Source organism: Oncorhynchus nerka, linkage group LG28 (assembly GCF_034236695.1).
Source record: "Oncorhynchus nerka isolate Pitt River linkage group LG28, Oner_Uvic_2.0, whole genome shotgun sequence".
NCBI lineage: Eukaryota > Metazoa > Chordata > Actinopteri > Salmoniformes > Salmonidae > Oncorhynchus > Oncorhynchus nerka.
Genome location: NC_088423.1, coordinates 36,673,953 through 36,697,698, shown reverse-complemented (window position 1 = coordinate 36,697,698; position 23,746 = coordinate 36,673,953). Strand labels below are relative to the sequence as shown.

The 23,746-nt window shown below is 43.1% G+C and overlaps 1 protein-coding gene across 1 annotated transcript in view; it reads left to right on the top strand.

Annotated features, from left to right (window-relative positions):
• LOC115113192 (glutamate receptor ionotropic, delta-1-like) overlaps positions 1-23,746 on the top strand; it is a 467,913-nt gene that overhangs the window by 290,300 nt on the left and 153,867 nt on the right. Inside the window, exon 4 of the mRNA XM_065012780.1 lies at positions 421-626. Coding sequence (XP_064868852.1) covers positions 421-626 — 206 coding nt within the window. The remainder of the gene's footprint in view (positions 1-420; positions 627-23,746) is intronic.

Genomic DNA, 23,746 nt, shown 5'->3' with positions numbered 1-23,746 from the left:
CGCACCTTCGCCTCTCCCGAGTCTGTACAGGAGTTGCAACGATGAGACAACACCGTAACTACCAATTGGATACCACGAAAAAGGGGTAGAAAAATATTTATATAAAACACAATTGATATGCTGGCTTATAACAAAATTAAGCACATCTGTTTGATGCTGGTTGCTGAAAGCTGTTCACTTTTATTGCCACTGAAATGAGCTGAGAGCTGAGAATGAACATTCCTGAAAACCTGTCCAATATCCTCCAGAGAAGAGAAGCGCATCTCTCGTTTTTCCTGGAAGGCCCTTTGGACCTAATTGTCAATGTTTTGAACAAAAAATGTAATAAAATAATCAGTTAGACAGTTAAACCTAGTTACAGTTGCACCTCCTGATACTTTCAGCTGCATTTTGAACTGTTTGTCTCTGCTTCTCTGCCAGACATCCGCGGGTTGCAAACATTCCTGGACCAGGCGTCTCGGCAGGGTCTGGACGTGTCTCTGCAGAGGGTGGACCGCAATGTGAGCAGGGTGTTCACCAACCTGTTCAGCACCATGCGGACCGAGGAGCTCAATCGCTACCGGGACACTCTGCGGCGGGCCGTGCTGCTCATGAGCCCCCGAGGAGCACAGGTGTTCATCCACCAGGTGAGTGGTGTGTTGACCACCATTATACTTTCCTTATTTTCTGTTTGGGATTAACTGAAAGGTCAAATGGTCATGTTATTTTGATTTATTAATTTGTATTTAATCAGGGGAGCTCAATTGAGACCAGGGTCTCATTTTCAATGGTATCCTGAGCCAATAAAGTAAAATATAATAAAAAGAACTTGACATTACATTCGAACATCACTAACATCACAGCCATCATAAACAAGTTATTAAATAAATAAATCAAAACAATTGCAGACCTCTGTGAACTCATTTATCATCAGGGTTTTAAAATGCCCTAATGGCACCAGGGAACAGTGACGACCCATCATTCAGGGCTTTTGAGCCCCACCTGTTTAGCAAAAAAAAATATATATATATATACAGTACCAGCCAAAAGTTTAGACACACCTACTCATTCAAGGGTTTTTATTTATTCGTACTATTTTCTACATCAAAGCTATGAAATAACATAGGGAATCATGTAGTAACCAAAACAAACAAATCTAAATATATTTTAGATTCTTAAAAGTAGCTCCCCTTAGCCTTGATGACAGCTTGACACCCTTGGCATTCTCTCAGCCAGCTTCACGTGAAATGCTTTTCCAACCGTCTTGAAGGAGTTCCCACATATACTGAGCACTTGTTTCCGGCTTTTCGTTCACTCTGCGGTCCAACTTGTTTCTAAACCATCTCAATTGGGTTGAGGTTGTGTTATTGTGGATGCCAGGTCATTTGATGCAGCACTCCATCACTCTCCTTCTTGGTCAAATAGCCCTTACACAGCCTGGAGGTGTGTTGGGTCATTCTTCTGTTGAAAAACATATTATAGTCCCGCTAAGCACAAACCAGATGGGATGGCGTATCGCTGCAGAATGATGTGGTAGCCATGCTGGTTAAGTGTGCCTTGAATTCTAAATAAATCACAGACGGTGTCACCAGCAAAGCACTCCCACACCATCACACCTCCTCAATGCTTCACTGTGGGAACCACACATGCGGAGACAAACCGTTCACCTACTCTGATTCTCACAAAGACACCAAAAAATAAAAAATTTGGACTCAAAGGGCATATTTTTACCGGCCTAATGTTCTTTGCTTGTATTTCTTGTCCTGAGCAAGTATCTTATTCTTATTGTCTCCTTTAGTAGTGATTTCTTTGCAGCAATTTGGCCTGAATCACGCAGTTTTCTCTGAACAGTTGATGTTGATGCTGTTACTTCAAATCTGTGAGGCATTTATTTGGGCTGCAATTTTAACTCTAATTAACTTATCCTCTGCAGCAAAGTAACTCTGGGTCTTCCTTTCCTGTTTCACTCCTCATGAGAGCCAGTTTCATCATAACGCCTGATGTTTTTTTTTGACTGCACTTGAAGAAACTTAAACATTTCTTGACATTTTCCACATTGACTGACCTTCATGTCTTAAAGTAATGATGGACTCTCGTTTCTCTTTGCTTATTTGAGCTGTTCTTGCCATGATATGGACTTGATCTTTTACCAAATAGGGCTATCTTCTGTATACCACCCCTACCTTGTCACAACACAACTGATTGGCTCAAACGCATTAAGAAGGAAAGACAATCCACAAATTAACTTTTTACAAGGCACACCTGTTGATTGAAATGCATTCCAGGTGACTTCCTTATGAAGCTTGTTGAGAGAATGCCAAGACTGTGCAAAGCTGTCATCAAGGCAAAAGGTGGCTACTTCGAAGAATCTCAAATATAAAATATATTTTGATTTGTAAAATACTTTTTTGGTTACTGCATGATTCCATATGTGTTATTTCATAGTTTTGATGTCCTCACTATTATTCTACAATGTTGAAAATAGTCAAAAAAACAAAACAAAAAAAAAACCTTGAATGAGTAGGTGTGTCCAAACCTTTGACTGGTACTGTATATACATACAAATATTTGTTGTGTGTTGCCTGTTTTGCATGTTATTTTTGCATTAATACGTGTCACGTATAAGTTTGGAAACAATGTAAAAAAAATTAAAAGAATGTTGAGTTAATAAAGCTCCATACAAACAAGGTCTCTTTTTTGCTTTTTTGAGTAAGGCAGCTCCAAAATGCAGGTGTTTCAGCCTAGCTCATTGCTTTCTGTGGTGGTGGGGCAGCCAGTGGAAAATATGGAGCGTAAGGGTTGGTACTGTTCTCTAGTTGCGCCGTGATTGGCTCAATTTTCGGTCACTCACGGGGACACTACATCACCGCAAAATCTACGGGAAGAGCTAAAAAATTCAAGCCCCTTGGGTGCTGCATAGAGTTACATTAGAAGTGCCATCTAAGAAGGCTCAAGGTCATTGGCCACAGATAAAATGCAGTCAAGTCACGTTATATCTACCGTAACATTTATTGGACTGATCATGTCAACATCATACTTTCAAAATCTTAACTAGGAAGCTAGACAAGCAGTCATCATCATGAATCATGTTGACAATCTACTGGCAAATGCTTTTCAATCCTTGTCATATGAAGATAAATCATACATAAAACGTATCAGTGCTCATTGGCCATTGGATATAAACATTAGACAACAAGTTGGAAATCAAAAATTTGACATTGAGTGGTTAGGAAGGAATCAATGGCTAACTGCAAGCGTTGCAAAGCCATCACTAGCCTGCTCTTCAGTGGAGTGGGTGTGTGGTCCAAGTATGGGTTTATGGGTCTCTTTTCCAACTTCTTATAACTAGGGGGCAGTATTTTCATTTTTGGAAAAATAACTTTCCCAGAGTAAACAGGCTATTTTGTCAGGACAAGATACTAGAATATGCATATAATTGACATCTTAGGATAGAAAACACTCTAAAGTTTCCAAAACTGTAAAAATATTGTCTGTGAGTATAACATAACTGATATTGCAGGCGAAAGCCTGAGAAAAATCCAATCCGGAAGTGACTCATGTTTTGAAAGCTCTGCGTTCCGATGCGTCCGTATTGAGCAGTGAATGGGCTATCAACCAGATTCATTTTTCTACGTATTCCCCAAGGTGTCTATAGCATTTTGGCGTAGTTTTACGCATCTATGTTGAAGAATGAGCGTAAGCGACTATATTGCGTAAGTGGTCACCTGATGGCTCTCAGAGTGATTCTTGCATAAAATACAGAGGTAGCCATTGTCCCAGTTGATATATTATCGAATAGATATTTGAAAAACACATTGAGGATTGATAATAAACAACGTTTGCCATGTTTCTGTTGATATTATGGAGCTAATTTGGAATATTTTTCGGCGTTTTCGTGACCGCAATTTCCGGTCGATTTCTCAGCCAAACGTGAAGAACAAACTATTTCGCCTACAAAAATTATATTTTCGGAAAAAAGGAACATTTGCTATCTAACTGGGAGTCTCATGAGTGAAAACATCCGAAGCTCATCAAAGGTAAACAATTTAATTTGATTGCTTTTCTGATTTTCGTGACTAACCTGCCTACTGCTAGCTGGACATAATGCTATGCTAGGCTATCGATAAACTTACACAAATGCTTGTCTTTCTTTGGCTGTAAAGCATATTTTCAAAATCTGAGACGACAGGGTGATTAACAAAAGGCTAAGCTGTGTTTCAATATATTTAACTTGTGATTTCATGAATAGGAATATTTTCTAGTAATATTTATGTCCGTTGCGTTATGCTAATTAGTGTCAGATGATGACAACGATCCCGGACACAGGATGGGTAGTTACAACAGGTTGGATAAACATTCACATGCAACACCATGGGCCAGAAAAGGTTGAATACATTGCCCATGCTGACCATGCTGTCAACCCAACAAAAAACTAGGTACTGGGAAATCTCACTAACAGGGGTGTAAACTAATTTCTGCACAACATTTGAGAGAAGTAAGCTTTTTATGTGTATGGAACATGTATGGGATCTTTTATTTCAGCTCATGAAACATGGGACCAACACTTAGGTATAGGTATGATATAGAGTAGTAGGAAATTAGTGTCTGGATATTATGCCCACTTATATTATGTCCAGACTTCAGTGAAAGGCAATGTGGATGTTAAGAGCATTACTAGCACTCAGTAGCACTGTGTCATCTTGCTCAAGGGTCCACCAACCTTATTTGTATCCCTGTCAAAAGGTCTATCCCTGCTAAGATAACTACTCCGGTCCAAGGTCTACTCTATTCTTCACATTTACCTAGGTATCAGTCTGTGTTATTGATATCTCAATCATTCTCTATTTGTTTAGGTCTACCTTCTCCCCAGTGTCCCCTCTAACTCTATCTTTATCTTCCGTAGTGTTAACATTCTTATTATATTAAACCCTAACCACTCAGGTCCACTCTCTTATCTAGTGACTCTCCCTCTTGCATCTATTATCACATTATTCTCACAGCCATTCTCCATAGTCTCGACTCTTTCCCAAGAGTACAATAATTCAGTCTCCCCAGTGTCCACATAGTCACAGATGGAAACCTTCTACCTTTGACCCTTCCTGAATCTACTGATATAAGATGGAAAGGGCTGGACATGACCTGTATTTGTAATCACAGCACGATTCATTGCCTCAACACACACAGAACACAACGATGGCATCAAAAATAAGCTTTCATGCTCACTAAGCACAAGGGCCTATCCCTTTCTATGATCCCATCACTGCCACTCAGCTGCAATCCCACCCACAGTGTTATTGAAAGGGGATAATTAACCATGTCCAACACTGTTTTCAGCATTAGCATTTTAAACATAATGAAATGTCTCAGCACAGCTATCCCCCCAAAAGTCTCCAGCTCAATTAGACTGGCCAGAATGATAATGAAGGTCTCTGGTGTTGATTGCTAGAGCGGCGTCATTTGGAAGAAGTAAACTCTTCATTTTGGGCACATAAAGTAGCACTTTGAGTTGGCTAATAGCAAGGTAAGTGTTAGACATTGAATAGAGGACTCAATTTCCCCCATGCTGGTTTTGTTATTGCAGCAGAATCAGCATGGGGATATTTTGTTATCCCAGAAGATATTACGTGAGCCAGAATGTTTTTAATGAGGATATACAGTGCCTTGCAAAAGTATTCAAACCCCTCTGATTTTTTCACGTTTTATTGTGTTACAGTGGGATTAAAATTGATTTTATATATACAGTGGGGAGAACAAGTATTTGATAACCTGCTAAATTGGCAGTGTTTCCTGCTTACAAAGCATGTAGAGGTCTGTAATTTTTATCATAGGTACACTTCAACTGTGAGAGACGGAATCTAAAACAAAAATCCAGAAAATCACATTGTATGATTTTTAAGTAATTAATTTGCATTTTATTGCATGACATAAGTATTTGATCACCTACCAACCAGTAAGAATTCCGACTCTCACAGACCTGTTAGTTTTTCTTTAAGTTCTCCACTCATTACCTGTATTAACTGCACCTGTTTGAACTCGTTACCTGTATAAAAGACACCTGTCCACACACTCAATCAAACAGACTCCAACCTCTCCACAATGGCCAAGACCAGAGAGCTGTGTAAGGACATCAAGGATCAAATTGTAGACCTGCACAAGGCTGGGGTGGGCTACAGGACAATAGGCAAGCAGCTTGGTGAGAAGGCAACAACTGTTGGCGCAATTATTCGAAAATGGAAGAAGTTCAAGATGATGGTCAATCACCCTCTGTCTGGGGCTCCATGCAAGATCTCACCTCGTGGGGCATCAATGATCAGAACTACACGGCAGGACCTGATCAATGACCTGAAGAGAGCTGGGACCACAGTCTCAAAGAAAACCATTAGTAACACACTACGCCGTCATGGATTAAAATCCTGCAGCGCACGCAAGGTCCCCCTGCTCAAGCCAGCGCATGTCCAGGCCCATCTGCAGTTTGCCAACGACCATCTGGATGATCCAGAGGAGGAATGGGAGAAGGTTATGTGGTCTGATGAAACAAAAATTTAGCTTTTTGGTCTAAACTCCACTCGCCGTGTTTAGAGGAAGAAGAAGGATGAGTACAACCCCAAGAACACCATCCCAACCATGAAGCATGGAGGAGGAAACATCATTCTTTGGGGATGCTTTTCTGCAAAGGGGACAGGACGACTGCACCGTATTGAGGGGAGGATGGATAGGGCCATGTATCACGAGATCTTGGCCAACAACCTCCTTCCCTCAGTAAGATCATTGAAGATAGGTCGTGGCTGGGTCTTCCAGCATGACAACGACCCAAAACACACAGCCAGGGCAACTAAGGAGTGGCTCCGTAAGAAGCATCTCAAGGTCCTGGAGTGGCCTAGCCAGTCTCCAGACCTGAACCCAATAGAATATCTTTGTAGGGAGTGGGCCAAAATCCCTGCTGCAGTGTGTGCAAACCTGGTCAAGAACTACATGAAAACGTATGATCTCTGTAGTTGCAAACAAAGCTTTCTGTACCAAATATTAAGTTCTGCATTTCTGATGTATCAAATACTTATGTCATGCAATAAAATGCAAATTAATGACTTAAAAATCATACAATGTGATTTTCTGGATTTTTGTTTTAGATTCCGTCTCTCACAGTTGAAGTGTACCTATGATAAAAATGACAGACCTCTACATGCTTTGTAAGTAGGAAGACCTGCAAAATCGGCAGTGTATCAAATACTTGTTCTCCTCACTGTATATATATATTTTTAATTTTTTTTATTTACTAAAATATAGTCATTGCATAAATATTCAGCCCCTTTGTTTAGGCAATCCTAAATTAAGAAATGGGATGGAGCTAAGCACAAGCAAAGCCTAGAAGGAAACCTGCTTCAATCTGCTTTACAACTGGGAGAGGAATTCACCTTCCAGCAGGACAATAACCCACAACACGTGACCAAATCTACACTGGAGTTGCTTACTAAAAATACAGTGAATGTTCCTGAGTGGCTAAGTTGCAATTCTGCTTGAAAATATATGGCATGACTTTTGATCTTGACAGATCTTGAAGAATTTTGAAAAGAATAATGGGCAAATATTGCACAATCCACGCCTGCAAAGCACTTATAGACTCAACCAAGAAGACTAACAGCAGTAATCAATGCCAAAGGTGGTTCTAACATGTTTGACTCAGGGAGCTGAATACTTATGCAACAACTATATTTTAGTTATTTAATTTCTATTAAACTTTTTTTTTAAGTTAGAATTTTTCTTCCACTTTGACATTAAAGTATTTTGTGTAGATTGTTGACAAAACATTACAATTGAATCAGTTTTAATCCCACTTTGTAACACATACAATTGTAATGAAATAATAATAATTTTGCAAGTCACTGTAGTATTTAATTATTGTAAATATCCACTCATTTTTTTGATCTCCTATAATTATTTGTAATATGTGTTGTAAACGTTTTAATGCATTTCTATTAATTTGTACATCTGAAAGGATTTTTGATGGTAGAATTAGCCCCTTTCTCTAGCTGGAACCAATAATTTAGATCTCTGTACTGGTATAACGCCGATATGCAAGTGTGCAGTACATACTGTAAACATTATATTGGCTTGTGGTAATTTCCAGTCTAGATATGAATATATTTTCATTCAGACAAGAATGAATGAATACAAATTTCCTCACCACCTGCTCCCCTTTTGATTTGCTTGTAGGTCTAATCGCCCAATGCACCATCTTGTCTTGGTGATGAGATACAAGCAATGGATGCAATCAGATTAGAGCTGTCTCTGATGAAAAAAGATCTTGGTCGACCAAAAGTCGTCTGTTCTTTCGACCAATCAATTGTTGGAAATGTTTTTACATGTATTTTTTCCATATATAGACACCCTATGCGTTTTAATAAAATCCACTATATATGCATTGATTTAGTCTAATATTTTAAGCTCACTGTTTGATGAAATAAGACACAAATGACTAAAGAGGGAGCCAGAGATCAAGATAACCATAAGAAAAAAAACATAACCTGTCCCGACACATTAACTTGTGTCCAGCCTGAAGCTCCTTGCAACATTGTATCAACTATTAACTTGGGTCCGGCCTGAAGCTCCTTGCAGCATTGCATAAAATATTCTGGGCCCTCAGAGTTTCCCACGCCAGTGAGCTTGGGACAGACACAGCTGTAAGCTATTTGCGCAATGGATAAGAAGTAATCAGGCCTATTTTATGACGTTTCCACTGGATCAGAGCCTGACATTTTTCCCTTTCACACTGAGTGGTTGTCGAAAGGGGGAGTGTGAAAGATTTTGATATACATTGAGGAATTATTGTCAGTCTCAATTGATGTAAAAACAGACTTTGCTTGCTGTTTGAGGTGATGAAAACATTACTTTGAGAATCTCAACAGCTCATTAGTGGTGGTAAATTAAGTCAATCAGAAATACTATCAGATCCCCAAATGGACAAATGCATATGCCTCCATTTGTATAGACCAGGTAGCCTATACATCTAGTTCTATGCGTAATCAGGTGTGAGTTCTTACTCAACATTGACAGGAGCGCTCCCAACAAAACATAATGACTAAATTGACAAAACTCAGAAATGGAATGAAATAAACCATATTCTTGTTTCACACAATTGTAGCATAGGTTGTTACCATAACCAAACAAACATTGTAGATTTGAAATTATAGGAATTAACGGTAAATGTACTATTAGTGCTATATAGTACCGGTCAAAAGTTTGGACACACCTACTCATTCCAGCGTTTTTCTTTATTTTTACTGTTCTCTACATTGTAGAATAATAGTGAAGACATCAAACTATGAAATAACACATATGGAATCATGTTGTAACCCCAAAAAGTGACAAATCAAAATATATTTTAGGTTCTTGCCATTCTCTCAACCAGCTTCATGAGGTAGTCACCTGGAATGCATTTCAATTAAGAGATGTGCCTTGTTAAAAGCTAATTTGTGGAATTGACTTCCTTCTTAATGTGTTTGAGCCAATCAATTGTGTTGTGACAAGGTAGGGGTGGTATACAGAAGATAGCCCTATTTTGTAAAAGACCAAGTCCATATTATGGGAAGAACAGCTCTAATAAGCAATGAGAAATGACAGTCCATCATGACTTTAAGACATGAAGGTCAGTCAATCCAAAAATGTGAAGAACTTTGAAAGTTTCTTCAAGTGCAGTCGCAAAAATCATCAAGCGTTATGATGAAACTGGCTCTCATGAGGACCGCCACAGGAGAGGAAGGCCTAGAGTTAACTCTGCTGCAGAGGATAAGTTCATTAGAGTTAACTGCATCTCAGATTGCTGCCCAAATAATGGGCTGCAACTGGTGTAAATCTGTCCTTTGGTCTGATGAGTCCAAATATGACATTTTTGGTTCCAACCACCATGTATTTGTGAGACGTGGAGTAGGAGAACGGATCATCTCTGCATGTGTGGTTCCCACCATGAAGCATGGAGGAGGAGGTGTGATGGTGTGGGGGTGCTTTGCTGGTGACACTGTCTGTGATTTATTTAGAATTCAAGGCACACTTAACCAGCATGGCTACCACAGCATTCTGCAGTGATATGCCATCCCATCTGGTTTGTGCTTAGTGAGCTATCATTTGTGTTCCAACAGGACAATGACCGAATACACCTCCATGCTGTGTAAGCGCTATTTGACCAAGAAGGAGAGTGATGGAGTGCTGCATCAGATGACCTGGCCTCCAAAACCTCCTGACCTCAACCCAATTGAAATGGTTTGAGTTGGACTGCATAGTGAAGGAAAAGCAGGCAACAAGTGCACAGTACGTGTGGGAACTCCTACCTGTTGCAAACCATTCCACATTTTTTTATTTAACCAGGCAAGTCAGTTAAGAACAAATTCTTATTTTCAATGACGGCCTAGGAACAGAACGACAGATTTGTACCTTGTCAGCTCGGGGGTTTGAACTTGCAACCTTCCGGTTCCTAGTCCAACGCTCTAACCACTAGGCTACCCTGCCGCCCCATGAAGCTGATTGAAAAAATGCCAAGAGTGTGCAAAGCTGTCATCAAGGCAAAGGATGGCTACTTTGAAGAATCTGAAATATAAAATATATTTTGATTTGTTTAAAAATGTTTTGGTTACTACATGATTCCATATGTGTTATTTCATAGTTCACTATTATTCTACATTGTAAAACATAGTAAATATAAAGAAAAACCCTTGAATGAGTTGGTGTGTCCAAACTTTTGACTGGTACTGTATGTAATGAGGAATTGATAGACACTAACAATGAAATGCAAACAATTCACACAATGAAGTTATGAAACAATGAATTTGCGGGAGAGAGCGCATTCTGGAGAGAGATGTGCATTGTGCAGCCACACTCCCCTTCTTCTTGGACTGTGCCATCTGCGCAGCCTCTGCAATTGATTCGTCTCAGCCTCCACAATGGATTAGTTCACTGAGATGAGTGCGAATAACACAGGTGTCTCGTGTGCCATAAAAAGATATCTGTATATTTGCTACTGCTCGACAAATAAAATATTGGTCAGCCAACAGCCTATTGACCAAACAATCAACCAGTCCAATAATTTGGGTCAGCCGTAGATCTCCCAGTAAATCCGTAGAGAGTTCAGGGCACTGTGAAGCAGTGAAGATCCAAAAGGAGATGTGATGCCTGTCTTGGTCAAAGGGTAAAGGGGTCCCAGGAGTTTATCTCGATTACTGTCCACTCTTATCAGTCCTCTTTGACTCTAGTGCTGCCGCCCCTGACCTCCTGTCCTCTTCCAGTGCCCCTGTATGTAACTCTTCAATTCCATTTCCCTCACAATAATGTCATGACAAATTGAGCCTGCCAGCAAACGATATATCATTGTCCTACATCTCATCCTCCTCTGCCCTCTGCTCTCTCCCGCTCTCCTTCTTGCAGAGATTCTCTATTTTTGTTTTTCCTACATTCTCTATTCCTAATAGCTTCATGTCTCCCTCTGCCAGTGCTTTATCTTTTCCCCCTTTCTTTTTCCATATCCTGACATTTTGCCTCTCCTTTTGTCTCAAATTCTCTCTCATACCCTTTCACCCCTGTCTCTGTCTCTCTTTCTGTCTCTCTCCGTCTCTGTATATCTCTCTTCCTATCTCTGCACGTGTATCATATCACTTTCTACCACTCTCTCCAAATTTCACCACGTCTCCATTTAATTCCCTCTCACTTTCATCTCTCTCTCGCAGCACCTCTTTGGCCTCAATAAAACATAAGACAAGTTGAATCTCTATCTCACTGTATAATCTGTGGTATTCATCATCCTGCATGCGGTAACCTGGGGATAGGCTGAGTAAAAAAGACACACAGAAAAATACATGTGCAGTCATTGTGGAAATCAACCTTTGGCCTCTATTAGTTTCAGCCTTCACCATCCTGAGAGAAAAAATGATTTACTTCCCAAGATGTTAAAGTCCACTATCCTCGCATTTTGTTTCTATTTGTTTCTGAGTGGGTGGAGTCCAGTGTTATATAATTTTACCTGAAGGGATTCCTGAGGATTTCAACAATACCCTACCATCATGTGGGGTAAATATGAATTTAACCTCTCACAAATGAGGCAACAGGTTCCTATCTGCAGGTCAAAAGACTGTCAAGTTCCTAATTGCATAGTCCAGTACAAAAAAAAATGGGGGAGCTATAATCAAGATAGAAAGTGACTGTATATTCAAATTCTGGCATTAAAATGGAAACGGATGCAGTTGGCAAGATCTTTACGTTATGGATTGTTATTACTTACTATATGGTAGTATGAATCATCGGAGGAAGTTAAACAGCTTTTCATAAATCATTAGATTTTTCATAAGTCATCTCTTAGATTTAAAACTGTGTGAGAGACCTCTTCCTTATTTTTTATTTAGGGGAGAGGATATGGCCTAAAGCATGTCCTTGAGAGGGCAGGGAGACACTTCAGTGACATATTATGGCTTATCATCATTAAGTTGTTGTGGTGATGGTGATTTGAAGCAGTAGAAGCCATGTTTTATTTTGTTCTGTTTCACACCTAGACATACCTGTTATACTTGCCGTACTGACCCCCATGGGTCCCCATTGAGGTAATGTTTATGGCAGAGAAGTATTGTGCCATTACACACAGACATTTTTCAACCATCAACAGCATCTCCATCACCAACAGAACGCCTGTACATTACAATGACATATGCCTAACAGTTATTTTCTTCAACAATGTATATTGCTCAATGGGGTCTCACTGGTGTACAACCACCATTTTCATCCATTAAGTTACGTACAGTGCCTTCGGAAAGTATTCAGACCCATTGACTTTTTCCACATTTTGTTACGCTACAGCCTTATTCTAAAAATGATTCAATATTTTTTTCCCTCATCAATCTACACCCAATACTCCATAATGACGAAGCAAAACATGTTTTTTAGATTATTTTGCTAAGTTATTCAAAATGAAAAACTGAAATATCACATTAACATAAGTATTCAGACCCTTTACTCAGTACTTTGTTGAATTACCTTTGGCAGTGATTACAGCATCGAATCTTCTTGGGTATGACTCTACAAACTTGGCACACCTGTATTTAGGGACTTTCTCCCATTCTCCTCTATAGATGCTCTCAAGCTCTGTCAGGTTGGATGGGGAGCGTTGCTGCACAACTATTTTCAGGTCTCTCCAGAGATGTTAGCTTGAGTTCAAGTCCGGGCTCTGGCTGGGCCTCTCAAGGACAGTTGGAGAATTGTCCCGAAGCCACTCCTGCATTGTCTTGGCTGTGTGCTTAGAGGCCTTGGAAGGTGAACCTTCGCCCCCTGTCTGAGGTCCTGAGCGCTCTGGAGCGGCTTTTCATCAAGGATCTCTCTGTACTTTGCTCCTTTAATCTTTTCCTTAATTTTGACTAGTCTCCCAGGCCATGCCGCTGAAAAACATCCCCACAGCATGATGCCGCCACCACGGTGCTTCACCGTAGGGATAGTGCCAGGTTTATTCCAGAAGTGATGCTTGGCATTCAGGCCAAAGAGTTCAATCTTGCTTTCATCAGACTAGAGGATCTTGTTTCTCATGGTCTGAGTCCTTTAAGCGCCTTTTGGCAAACGTCAAGCAGGCTGTCATGTGCCTTTTACTGAGGAGTGGCTTCTATCTGGACACTGTACCATAAAGGCCTAATTGATGGAGTGCTGCAGAGATGGTTGTCCTTCTGGGAGGATCTCCCATCTCCACAGAGGAACTCTAGAGCTCTGTCAGAATGAACATCGGGTTCTTGGTCACCTATCTGACCAAATCAATTCTCCCCGATTGCGCAGTTTGGCCGGGCAGCCAGCTCTAGGAAGAGTCTTGGTGGTTACAAACTTCTTCCATTTAATATTGATGGAGGCCACTGTGTTGTTGGGGACCTTCAATGCTGCAGAAATGTTTTGGTACCCTTCCTCAGATCTGTGCCTTGACACAATCCTGTCTCAGAGCTCTACAGACAATTCCTTTGACCTCATGGCTTGGTTTTTGCTCTGACATGCATTGTCAACTGTGGGACCTTATACAGTGGCTTGCGAAAGTATTCACCCTCCTTGGTATTTTTTCTATTTTGTTGCCTTACAACCTGGAATTAAAATTGATTTGATTTACACAACATGCCTACCACTCTGAAGATGCAACATATTTGTTATTGTGTAAAAAACAAGAAATAAGACAAAAAACAGAAACTTGAGCGTGCATAACTATTCACCCTCCAAAGTCAATACTTTGTAGAGCCACCTTTTGCAGCTGTGGGGATGAGGTTCTCGGGGTGATGTGTTGGGGTGTTGGGTTGACGCCAGACATATCGTTTTCCTTGATGGCCAAAAAGCTCAATTTTAGTCTCATCTGACCAGAGTACCTTCTTCCATATGTTTGGTGAGTCTCCCAAAATGCCTTTATGGGAACACCAAACGTGTTTGCATATTTTTTTCTTTAAGCAATGGCTTTTTTCTGGACACTCTTCCGTAAAGCCCAGCTCTGTGGAGTGTACGGCTTAGTGGTCCTATGGACTGATACTCCAATCACCGCTGTGGAGCTTTGCAGCTCCTTCAGCTTATCGTTGGTCTCTTTGTTGCCTCTGATTAATGCCCTCCTTGCCTGGTCCGTGAGTTTTCGTGGGTGGCCCTCTCTTGACAGGCATGTTGTGGTGCCGTATTCTTTCCATTTTTTAATAATGGATTTAATGGTGCTCCATGGGATGTTCAACGTTTCGGATGTTTTTTTATAACCCAACCTTGATCTGTAGTTCTCCACAACTTTGTCCTTGACCTGTTTGGAGAGGTAATTGGTCTTCGTTTATTTATTTATTTATTTAACCTTTATTTAACCAGGTAGGCAAGTTGAGAACAAGTTCTCATTTACAATTGCGACTTGGCCAAGATAAAGCAAAGCAGTTCGACGCATACAAGAACACAGAGTTACACATGGAGTAAAACAAACAAAGTCAATAATACAGTAGAAAAATAAGTCTATATACAATGTGAGCAAGTGAGGTGAGATAAGGGCGGTAAAGGCAAAAAAACGCCATGGTGGCGAAGTAAATACAATATAGCACGTAAAACACTGGAATGGTTGATTTGCAGTGGAAGAATGTGCAAAGTAGAGATAGAAATAATGGGGTGCAAAGGAGCTAAATAAATACAGTATAAAGTAGGGAAATAGGTAGTTGTTTGGGCTAAATTATAGATGGGCTATGTACAGGTGCAGTAACCTGTGAGCTGCTCTGACAGCTGGTGCTTAAAGCTAGTGAGGGAGATAAGTGTTTCCAGTTTCAGAGATGTTTGTAGTTCGTTCCAGTCATTGGCAGCAGAAAACTGAAAGGAGAGGCGGCCAAAGGAAGAATTGGTTTTGGGGGTGACCAGAGAGATATAACTGCTGGAGTGCGTGCTACAGGTGGGTGCTGCAATGGTGACCAGCGGGCTGAGATAAGGGGGGACTTTACCTAGCAGGGTCTTGTAGATGACCTGGAGCCAGTGGGTTTGGCGATGAGTATGAAGCGAGGGCCAGCCAACGAGAGCGTACAGGTCGCAGTAGTGGGTAGTATATGGAGCTTTGGTGACAAAACGGATGGCACTGTGATAGACTGCATCCGATTTATTGAGTAGGGTATTGGAGGCTATTTTGTAAATGACATCGCCGAAGTCGAGGATTGGTAGGATGGTCAGTTTTACAAGGGTATGTTTGGCAGCATGAGTGAAGGATGCTTTGTTGCGAAATAGGAAGCCAATTCTAGATTTAACTTTGGACTGGATATGTTTACTATGAGTCTGGAAGGAGAGTTTACAGTCTAACCAGAAACCAAGGTATTTGTAGTTGTCCACATATTCTAAGCCAGAGCCATCCAGAGTAGTGATGTTGGACAGGTGGGCAGGTGCAGGTAGCGATCGGTTGAAGAGCATTCATTTAGTTTTACTTGTATTTAAGGGCTATTGGAGGCCACGGAAGGAGAGTTGTATGGCATTGAAGCTTGCCTGGAGGGTTGTTAACACAGTGTCCTAAGAAGGGCCAGAAGTATACAGAATGGTGTCGTCTGCGTAGAGGTGGATCAGAGACTCACCAGACTCTTCATGGTACCGCTTGCTTGGTGGTGCCCCTTGCTTAGTGGTGTTGCAGACCCCGGGGCCTTTCAGAACATCTGTATACAGTGGGGAGAACAAGTATTTGATACACTGCCGATTTTGCAGGTTTTCCTACTTACAAAGATTGTAGAGGTCTGTAATTTTTATCATAGGTACACTTCAACTGTGAGAGATGGAATCTAAAATCCAGAAAATCACATTGTATGATTTTTAAGGAATTAATTAGCATTTTATTGCGTAACATAAGTATTTGATACACCAGAAAAGCAGTACTTAATATTTGGTACAGAAACCTTTGTTTGCAATTACAGAGATCATACGTTTCCTGTAGTTCTTGACCAGGTTTGCACACACTGCAGCAGGGATTTTGGCCCACTCCTCCATACAGACCTTCTCCAGATCCTTCAGGTTTCGGGGCTGTCGCTGGGCAATACGGACTTTCAGCTCCCTCCAAAGATTTTCTTTTGGGTTCAGGTCTGGAGACTGGCTAGGCCACTCCAGAACCTTGAGATGCTTCTTACGGAGCTACTCCTTAGTTGCCCTGGCTGTGTGTTTCGGGTCATTGTCATGCTGGAAGACCCAGCCACGACCCATCTTCAATGCTCTTACTGAGGGAAGGAGGTTGTTGGCCAAGATCTCGCGATACATGCCCCCATCCATCCTCCCCTCAATACGGTGCAGTCATCCTGTCCCCTTTGCAGAAAAGCATCCCCAAAGAATGATGTTTCCACCTCCATGCTTCATGGTTGGGACGGTGTTCTTAGGGTTGTACTCATCCTTCTTCTTCCTCCAAACACGGCGAGTGGAGTTTAGACCAAAAAGCTCTATTTTTGTCTCATCAGACCACATGACCTTCTCCCATTCCTCCTCTGGATCATCCAGATGGTCATTGGCAAACTTCAGACGGGCCTGGACATGCGCTGGCTTGAGCAGGGGGACCTTGCGTGCGCTGCAGGATTTTAATCCTTGACGGCGTTTTCTTTGAGTCTGTGGTCCCAGCTCTCTACAGGTCATTGACCAGGTCCTGCCGTGTAGTTCTGGGCTGATCCCTCACCTTCCTCGTAATCATTGATGCCCTACGAGGTGAGATCTTGCATTGAGCCCCAGACCGAGGGTGATTGACCGTCATCTTGAACTTCTTCCATTTTCGAATAATTGCGCCAACAGTTGTTTGTTGCCTTCTCACCAAGCTGCTTGCCTATTGTCCTGTAGCCCATCCCAGCCTTGTGCAGGTCTAAAATTTTATCCCTGATGTCCTTAGCTCTCTGGTCTTGGCCATTGTGGAGAGGTTGGAGTCTGTTTGATTGAGTGTGTGGACAGGTGTCTTTTATTTTTTTAAATGTACCTTCATTTTACTAGGCAAGTCAGTTAAGAACAAATTCTTATTTTCAATGACGGCCAAGGAACAGTGGGTTAACTGCCTGTTCAGGGGCAGAACGACAGATTTGTACCTTGTCAGCTCGGGGATTTGAACTTGCAACCTTTCAGATACTAGTCCAACGCTCTAACCACTAGGCTACCCTGCCGCCCCAGGTAATGAGTTCAAACAGGTGCAGAACAGGAGGGCTTCTTAAAGAAAAACTAACAGGTCTGTGAGAGCCGGAATTCTTACTAGTTGGTAGGTGATCAAATACTTATGTCATGCAATAAAATGCAAATGAATTACTTAAAATTCATACAATGTGATTTTCTGGATTTTTTTTTGATTCCATCACTGACAGTTGAAGTGTACCTATGACAAAATGTACAGACCTCTACATGCTTTGTAAGTAGGAAAATCGGCAAAATTGGCAGTGCATCAAATACTTGTTCTCCCCACTATATATACTGAGATCATGTGACACTTAGATTGCACACTGGTGGACATTATTTAACTAATTATGTGACTCCTGAAGGTAATTGGTTGCACCAGATCTTATATAGAGGCTTCATGGCAAAGGGGGTGAATAAATATGCACACTTCACCAATTTGGACTATTTTGTGTGTGTCCATTACATGAAATCCAAAATGAATTTCAAATTACAGGTCGTAATGCAACAAAATAAAACACGAAGGCGGATGAATACTTTTGCAAGGCACTGTATAGACAGGTGTGTGCATTTCCTAATCATATCCAATCAATTGAATTTCACACAGGTGGACTCAAATCAAGTTGTAGAAACATCTTAAGGATTATCAATAGAAACAGGATGCACCCGAGCTCAATTTCAAGTCTCATAACAAAGGGTCTGAATATTTAAGTAAATAAGGTATTTCTGTTTTTAATTTGTAATTAGTGTGAACAAAAATTCTAAACTGTTTTTACTTTGTCATTATGGGTTATTGTGTGTAGTTTGCTGAGGAATGTATTTGATTAATCAATTTTAGAACGAGGCTCTAATGTAACAAAAAGTGTAACAAGTCAAGGGGTCTGAATACGTTCCAAAGGCACTGTACCTGGTTCTTATGAGGTATCTGTAATACCATGAATCAATGTCTTTCACAATGGGAGGGGTAAATGTCACCCCCATCCTTTATCACTGTGTTCAGTACAGAGAAAGAATGGAAATGTTTTTAATACAGTTAGATGCATAACTTAAACTCATGTCCGGTGAATTTAACTTGTGTATTTCCATGGCGATACCCAAAAGGTATTCATGTCTTCACAGAGAGCGATAAACTAAGTAGACATTTTCTGTTTCACTCCCTCACTTACCTGTCAATCTCCTGATTTAAGTTGTATGCTGTCACTGTCACTTGTCCTCTCAAGCATTACATTGTTGTCATCTATTTCCCACCAGGTGCCCTTAGAGACTTCATCAATGAGCTTGACACCTTGATAAGCTAATTTCCTGATGCTGGCTCACCACTCAGTGTATTTGGCATCTTCCAACCTCCCAACGTCTGCCTTCGATTCATTTCTTTCCACCTTACTTATCAATTCTTCTCTCTTTTGACCTCACCCTTTCCAAGTCCCAGGCAAATGCTTGACCTCATCAGGCATGATGCCTTTTGCCTCTTGGTAGACCGTCATTGTAAATAAGAATTTGTTCTTAATTGATTTGCTTGGTTTTTTATTTTATTTTGTTTCACCTTTATTTAACCAGGTAAGATAGTTGAGAACAAGTTCTCATTTACAACTGCGACCTGACCAAGATAAAGCAAAGTTAAATAAAGGTTCAATAAAAAAATTAAATACAAAATAATAGAGGCTGTTCGCCTTCTGATCTCACTGCAACTCTCCCCTCCAGGTCTCTGATGACTACTTTTTTTCCTTTTCCGTCTCTCTCCTACAACCCTACACACTCCGCCCCTATCCAGATGGTCATGTACCATCGCAATCTTCGCTATCTCTCTCCCACTACTCTCTTCTCTTTTATCCTATAAATCTCTCCTTCTGCTAAATCCTTCTCCCTCCTGCGTTTAAACCAGTCGTCCACTTTGATGCCAAGGTGCCAGAACCGGCTGATGCCACAGTATGCACTGAAAGGGGGAGAGGTTAGTGGAGGAGTGGCGGAGCGAGTTTTGGGCCATCTCTGCCCAGGAGATGAACGCCGCCCACTCCCCCGGCCGGTCCTGGCAATACGACCGCAGAAACCTACTCACATCCTGGTTTACTCTCTCCACCTGCCCGTTACTCTCGGGTGAAAACCGAGAGCCCCAGACGTTCCATGAACGACCTCCAGACCCTTGACATGAACTGGGGATCTCGATCAGACACTATATCCTCAGGCACCCCGTAGTGCCGGAAGACGTGTGTAAACAGGGCCTCCACAGTCTGTAGGGCCGTAGGGAGATCGGGCAAAGAAAGGAGATGGCAGGACTTAGAAAACCGAGCCACAACGACCAGGATCGATGTGTTACTCTGTGAGGGAGGAAGATCCGTGAGGAAGTCCACTGATAGGTGCGACCACCACCATTGTGGAACGGGTAAGGGCTGGGACTTCCCTCTGGGCAGGTGCTTAGGGGCCTTGCACTGGGTGCACACCGAGCAGGAGGAAACATAAATCCTCACGTCCTGAACCACCAGTACTTCCCACTAAGACAGCACACTGTCCGACCGACGTACAGACGCCCAGCCGGACACTGGAGGGAAGTGGCCTCTGTATGTAACACCCGCTCGATGTCCGCGTCCAGCTCCCACACCACCGGTGCCACTAGGCAAGAGGCCGGAAGTATGGGAGTGTGATCTATGGACCACTCCTCTGTGTCATACATCTGGGACAGTGGGTCTGCCTTAGTGTTCTGGGAACCTGGTCTGTAGGACAGGGTGAAAACAAAATGGGTAAAGAATATGGCCCACCTTGCCAGGGTTCAGTCTCCTCGCCGCCCTGATGTACTCCAGATTACGGTGGTCAGTCCAGATAAGAAAAGGGTGTTTAGCCCCCTCAAGCCAATGTCTCCATGCCTTCAGAGCCTTGACAACAGCCAACAGCTCCCTGTCCCCCACATCTTAGTTTCGCTCCGCCGGGCTGAGCTTCTTCGAAAAGAAAGCACAGGGGCGGAGCTTTGGTGGCGTACCGGCTCCTATTCCAGCCTCGGACGCGTCCTCCTCCACTACGAACGCCAAAGAGGGATCCGGATGACCCAGCACGGGAGCCGAGGTAAACAGAACCCTCAGGTGACCAAAAGCCCTGTCCGCATCAGCCGACCATTGCCGTCGCACCGGTCCCCCCTTCAGCAGTGAGGTAATGGGAGCCGCTACCTGACCAAAGCCCCGGATAAACCTCCGGAACCCTAGAAACCGCTGCACTTCCTTTACCGTGGTGGGAGTCGGCCAATTACGCACTGCTGAAATGCGGTCACTCTCCATCTCCACCCCTGAAGTGGAAATGCGGTACCCTAGGAAGGAGATGGACTGTTGGAAAAACAGACATTTCTCAGCCTTGACGTACAGGTCATGCTCCAACAGTCGAACAAGCATCCTGCACACCAGAGACACATGCTCTGCGCGTGTAGCGGAGTTTATCAGAATGTCGTCTATATACACCACTACACCCTGCCCATGCAGGTCCCGGAAAATCTTGTCTACAAAGGCCTGGAAGACTGATGGAGCATTCATCAACCCGTACGGCATCACGAGGTACTCATAGTGCCCTGAGATGGTACTAAATGCCATCTTCCACTCGGTCCCCTCCTGGATACGCACCAGGTTGTAAGCGCTCCTGAGATCCAATTTTGTGAAGAAGCGCGCCCCGTGCATTGACTGTACCGCAATGGCTATGAGAGGCATAGCTGTACCTCACAGTGATTTGGTTGATACCTTGATAGTCAATGCATGGGCGCAGACCTCCATCCTTCATCTTCACAAAAACTAATCTTGAGGAGGCAGGTGAAGTGGAAGGCCGAATGTAACCATGCCCCAGGGATTCAGAGGCATATGTTTCCATAGCCACTGTCTCCTCCTATGACAGGGCATACATGTGACTCCTGGGAAGTGCTGCGTCTACCAGGAGATTTATCGCACATTGTGATCCTCCTGCATAACCATGCCCAGTGGAGCCGTGGCCTCCCTAATTAGCCTTGACCCTATTGGTTGCCTATCTCGGGCGTGCACAGGGAAGGGCATATCCACAGGAACAATGTGGATCCCTAAACTGTGGGCAAATGCTCTGTCAATAAAATTCCCAGCTGCGCATTATGCTGGGAATGCGGGGAAAATTCAGGAAAATGAATAAACAAAAACATGTGAGCAACAGGGGGCTCTGAGTGAGCCTGGTGCCGATTCACCTGGGGTGACACGAGAGTGCCCTGCCTGCTGCCTCGACTCCCAGAGGAACCTCCCCAGCTCCGACCAGCAGTGTGCCCTCTGAGGCCACATATGGTTCAGGGAACGGCCCCTCCTCCGGTCTCTCTAAGTGTAGAACCTCCCGGCTCCATGAGCGTTGGAGCGGTGTTGCTGGGGGATGGAACTGACAGGCCCCTGATCCGGACATCCGCGGGTAGCCAGCAGGTTATCCAGCCGGATGGACAGGTCCACCAACTGGTCAAATGTGGGAGTGGTGTCCCTGCAGGCCAACTCCCGACGGACGTCCTCGCGCAGACTGCACCGGGAGTGATCGATCAGGGCCCTGTCGTTCCATTCTGCATTGGCGGCTAGGGTCCGAAAGTCCAAGGCGAACTCCTGTGCGCTCCTCATCCTCTGCCTCAGGTGGAACAGACGTCCATCGCTCTACCCTCAGGCGGGTGATCGAAAACTGCCCGAAATTGACAGGTGAACTCTACGTAATGGTCCAACACCGCTTCTCCCCCATACGGCGTAGGCCTACTCCAGGGCTTTCCCTGAGAGACAGAAGACGAGGGCGGACACGCTCTCACGTCCCGAAGGAGCCGAATGGATGGTCGCCAGGTAGAGTTCCAGCTGGAGTAGGAACTTCCTGGCATCCGGCAGCCGTCCCATCATACTCCCTCGGGAGCGTGAGACGAATCCCACTGGGTCCGGGTGAAGGAGGGGTGAACAGTGGTGCCTTTTGTAGTGGTGCCGGTGGAGGCGCTGGAAGAACTCCTCCTCTCTCCCATCAGTCCATCGTCAGCAGCACCCGATCCATGGCGGTGCCAAGATGGTGCAACATGACCGCCAAAGGGGGGTTTTCTGCTCCTGCTGACTCCATTTTTGAGGTTGCGTGATTCTGTAATGGTCTGGGTGTAGCTGGTGCAGAGGAGTCAGGCGCAGGACAGCAGAGATGAGTAACACACGTAACTTTACTCAAATATTCCAATAACATGTCATAATACCAAGCCCACAATAACGGACATAAAACAATCACGCACAAAAACCATGGGGAAAACAGAGGGTTAAATAATGAACATGTAATTGGGGAATTGAAACCAGGTGTGTAAAACAAAACAAAACAAATAGAAAATGAAAAGTGGATTGGCGATGGCTAGAAGGCCGGTGACGGCGATGGCTAGAAGGCCGGTGACGTCGATGGCTAGAAGGCCGGTGACGGCGATGGCTAGAAGGCCGGTGACGTCGACCCCCGAACGCCGGCCTGAACAAGGAGAGGGACCGACTTTGGCGGTAGTCGTGATGAAGTGATGAATCACGCTGGAGTGATGAATCATGCTTCACAATCTGGAAGTCTGACGGACAAATCTAGGTTTGGCAGATGCCAGGAGAACAAACGCTTCCTGCCCGAATGCATAGTGCCAACTGTAAAGTTTGGTTGGAGGAGTTTTTCATTTTTTTTCATGTTTTTAATGGTTCAGGCCCCTTAGTTCCAGTAAAGGGAAATCTTAATCTTAATCTTACAATCTTAATGTTCCAGTGAGAGGAAATTTTAACGTTACAGCATACAATGACATTCTAGATGATTCTGTGCTTCCAACTTTGTGGCAACAGTTTGAGGAAGGCCGTTTCCTGTTTCAGCATGACAATGCCCCTGTGCACGAAGTGAGGTCCATACAGAAAAGGTTGGTTGAGATCAGTGTGAAAGAACTTGACTAGCAGCAAAGAGGGACCAACTCCATATTAATGCCAATGATTTTGTACTGAGATGTTCGACAAGCAGGTGCCCACATACTTTTGTTAATGTAGTGTAGGAGACTCTAAGTAAGAGTTTTTTGGGGGTAATTGCTAATCCAACCATTTGGAAAACAGGTATTTGGTCCTTTACTTCCATAACATCTGAGCTCTTAGGAATCAGTTGAAGGCCACTATAGCTTTACGACAAGATATGGAATGAATCTAATGTTATCTCATTAAAC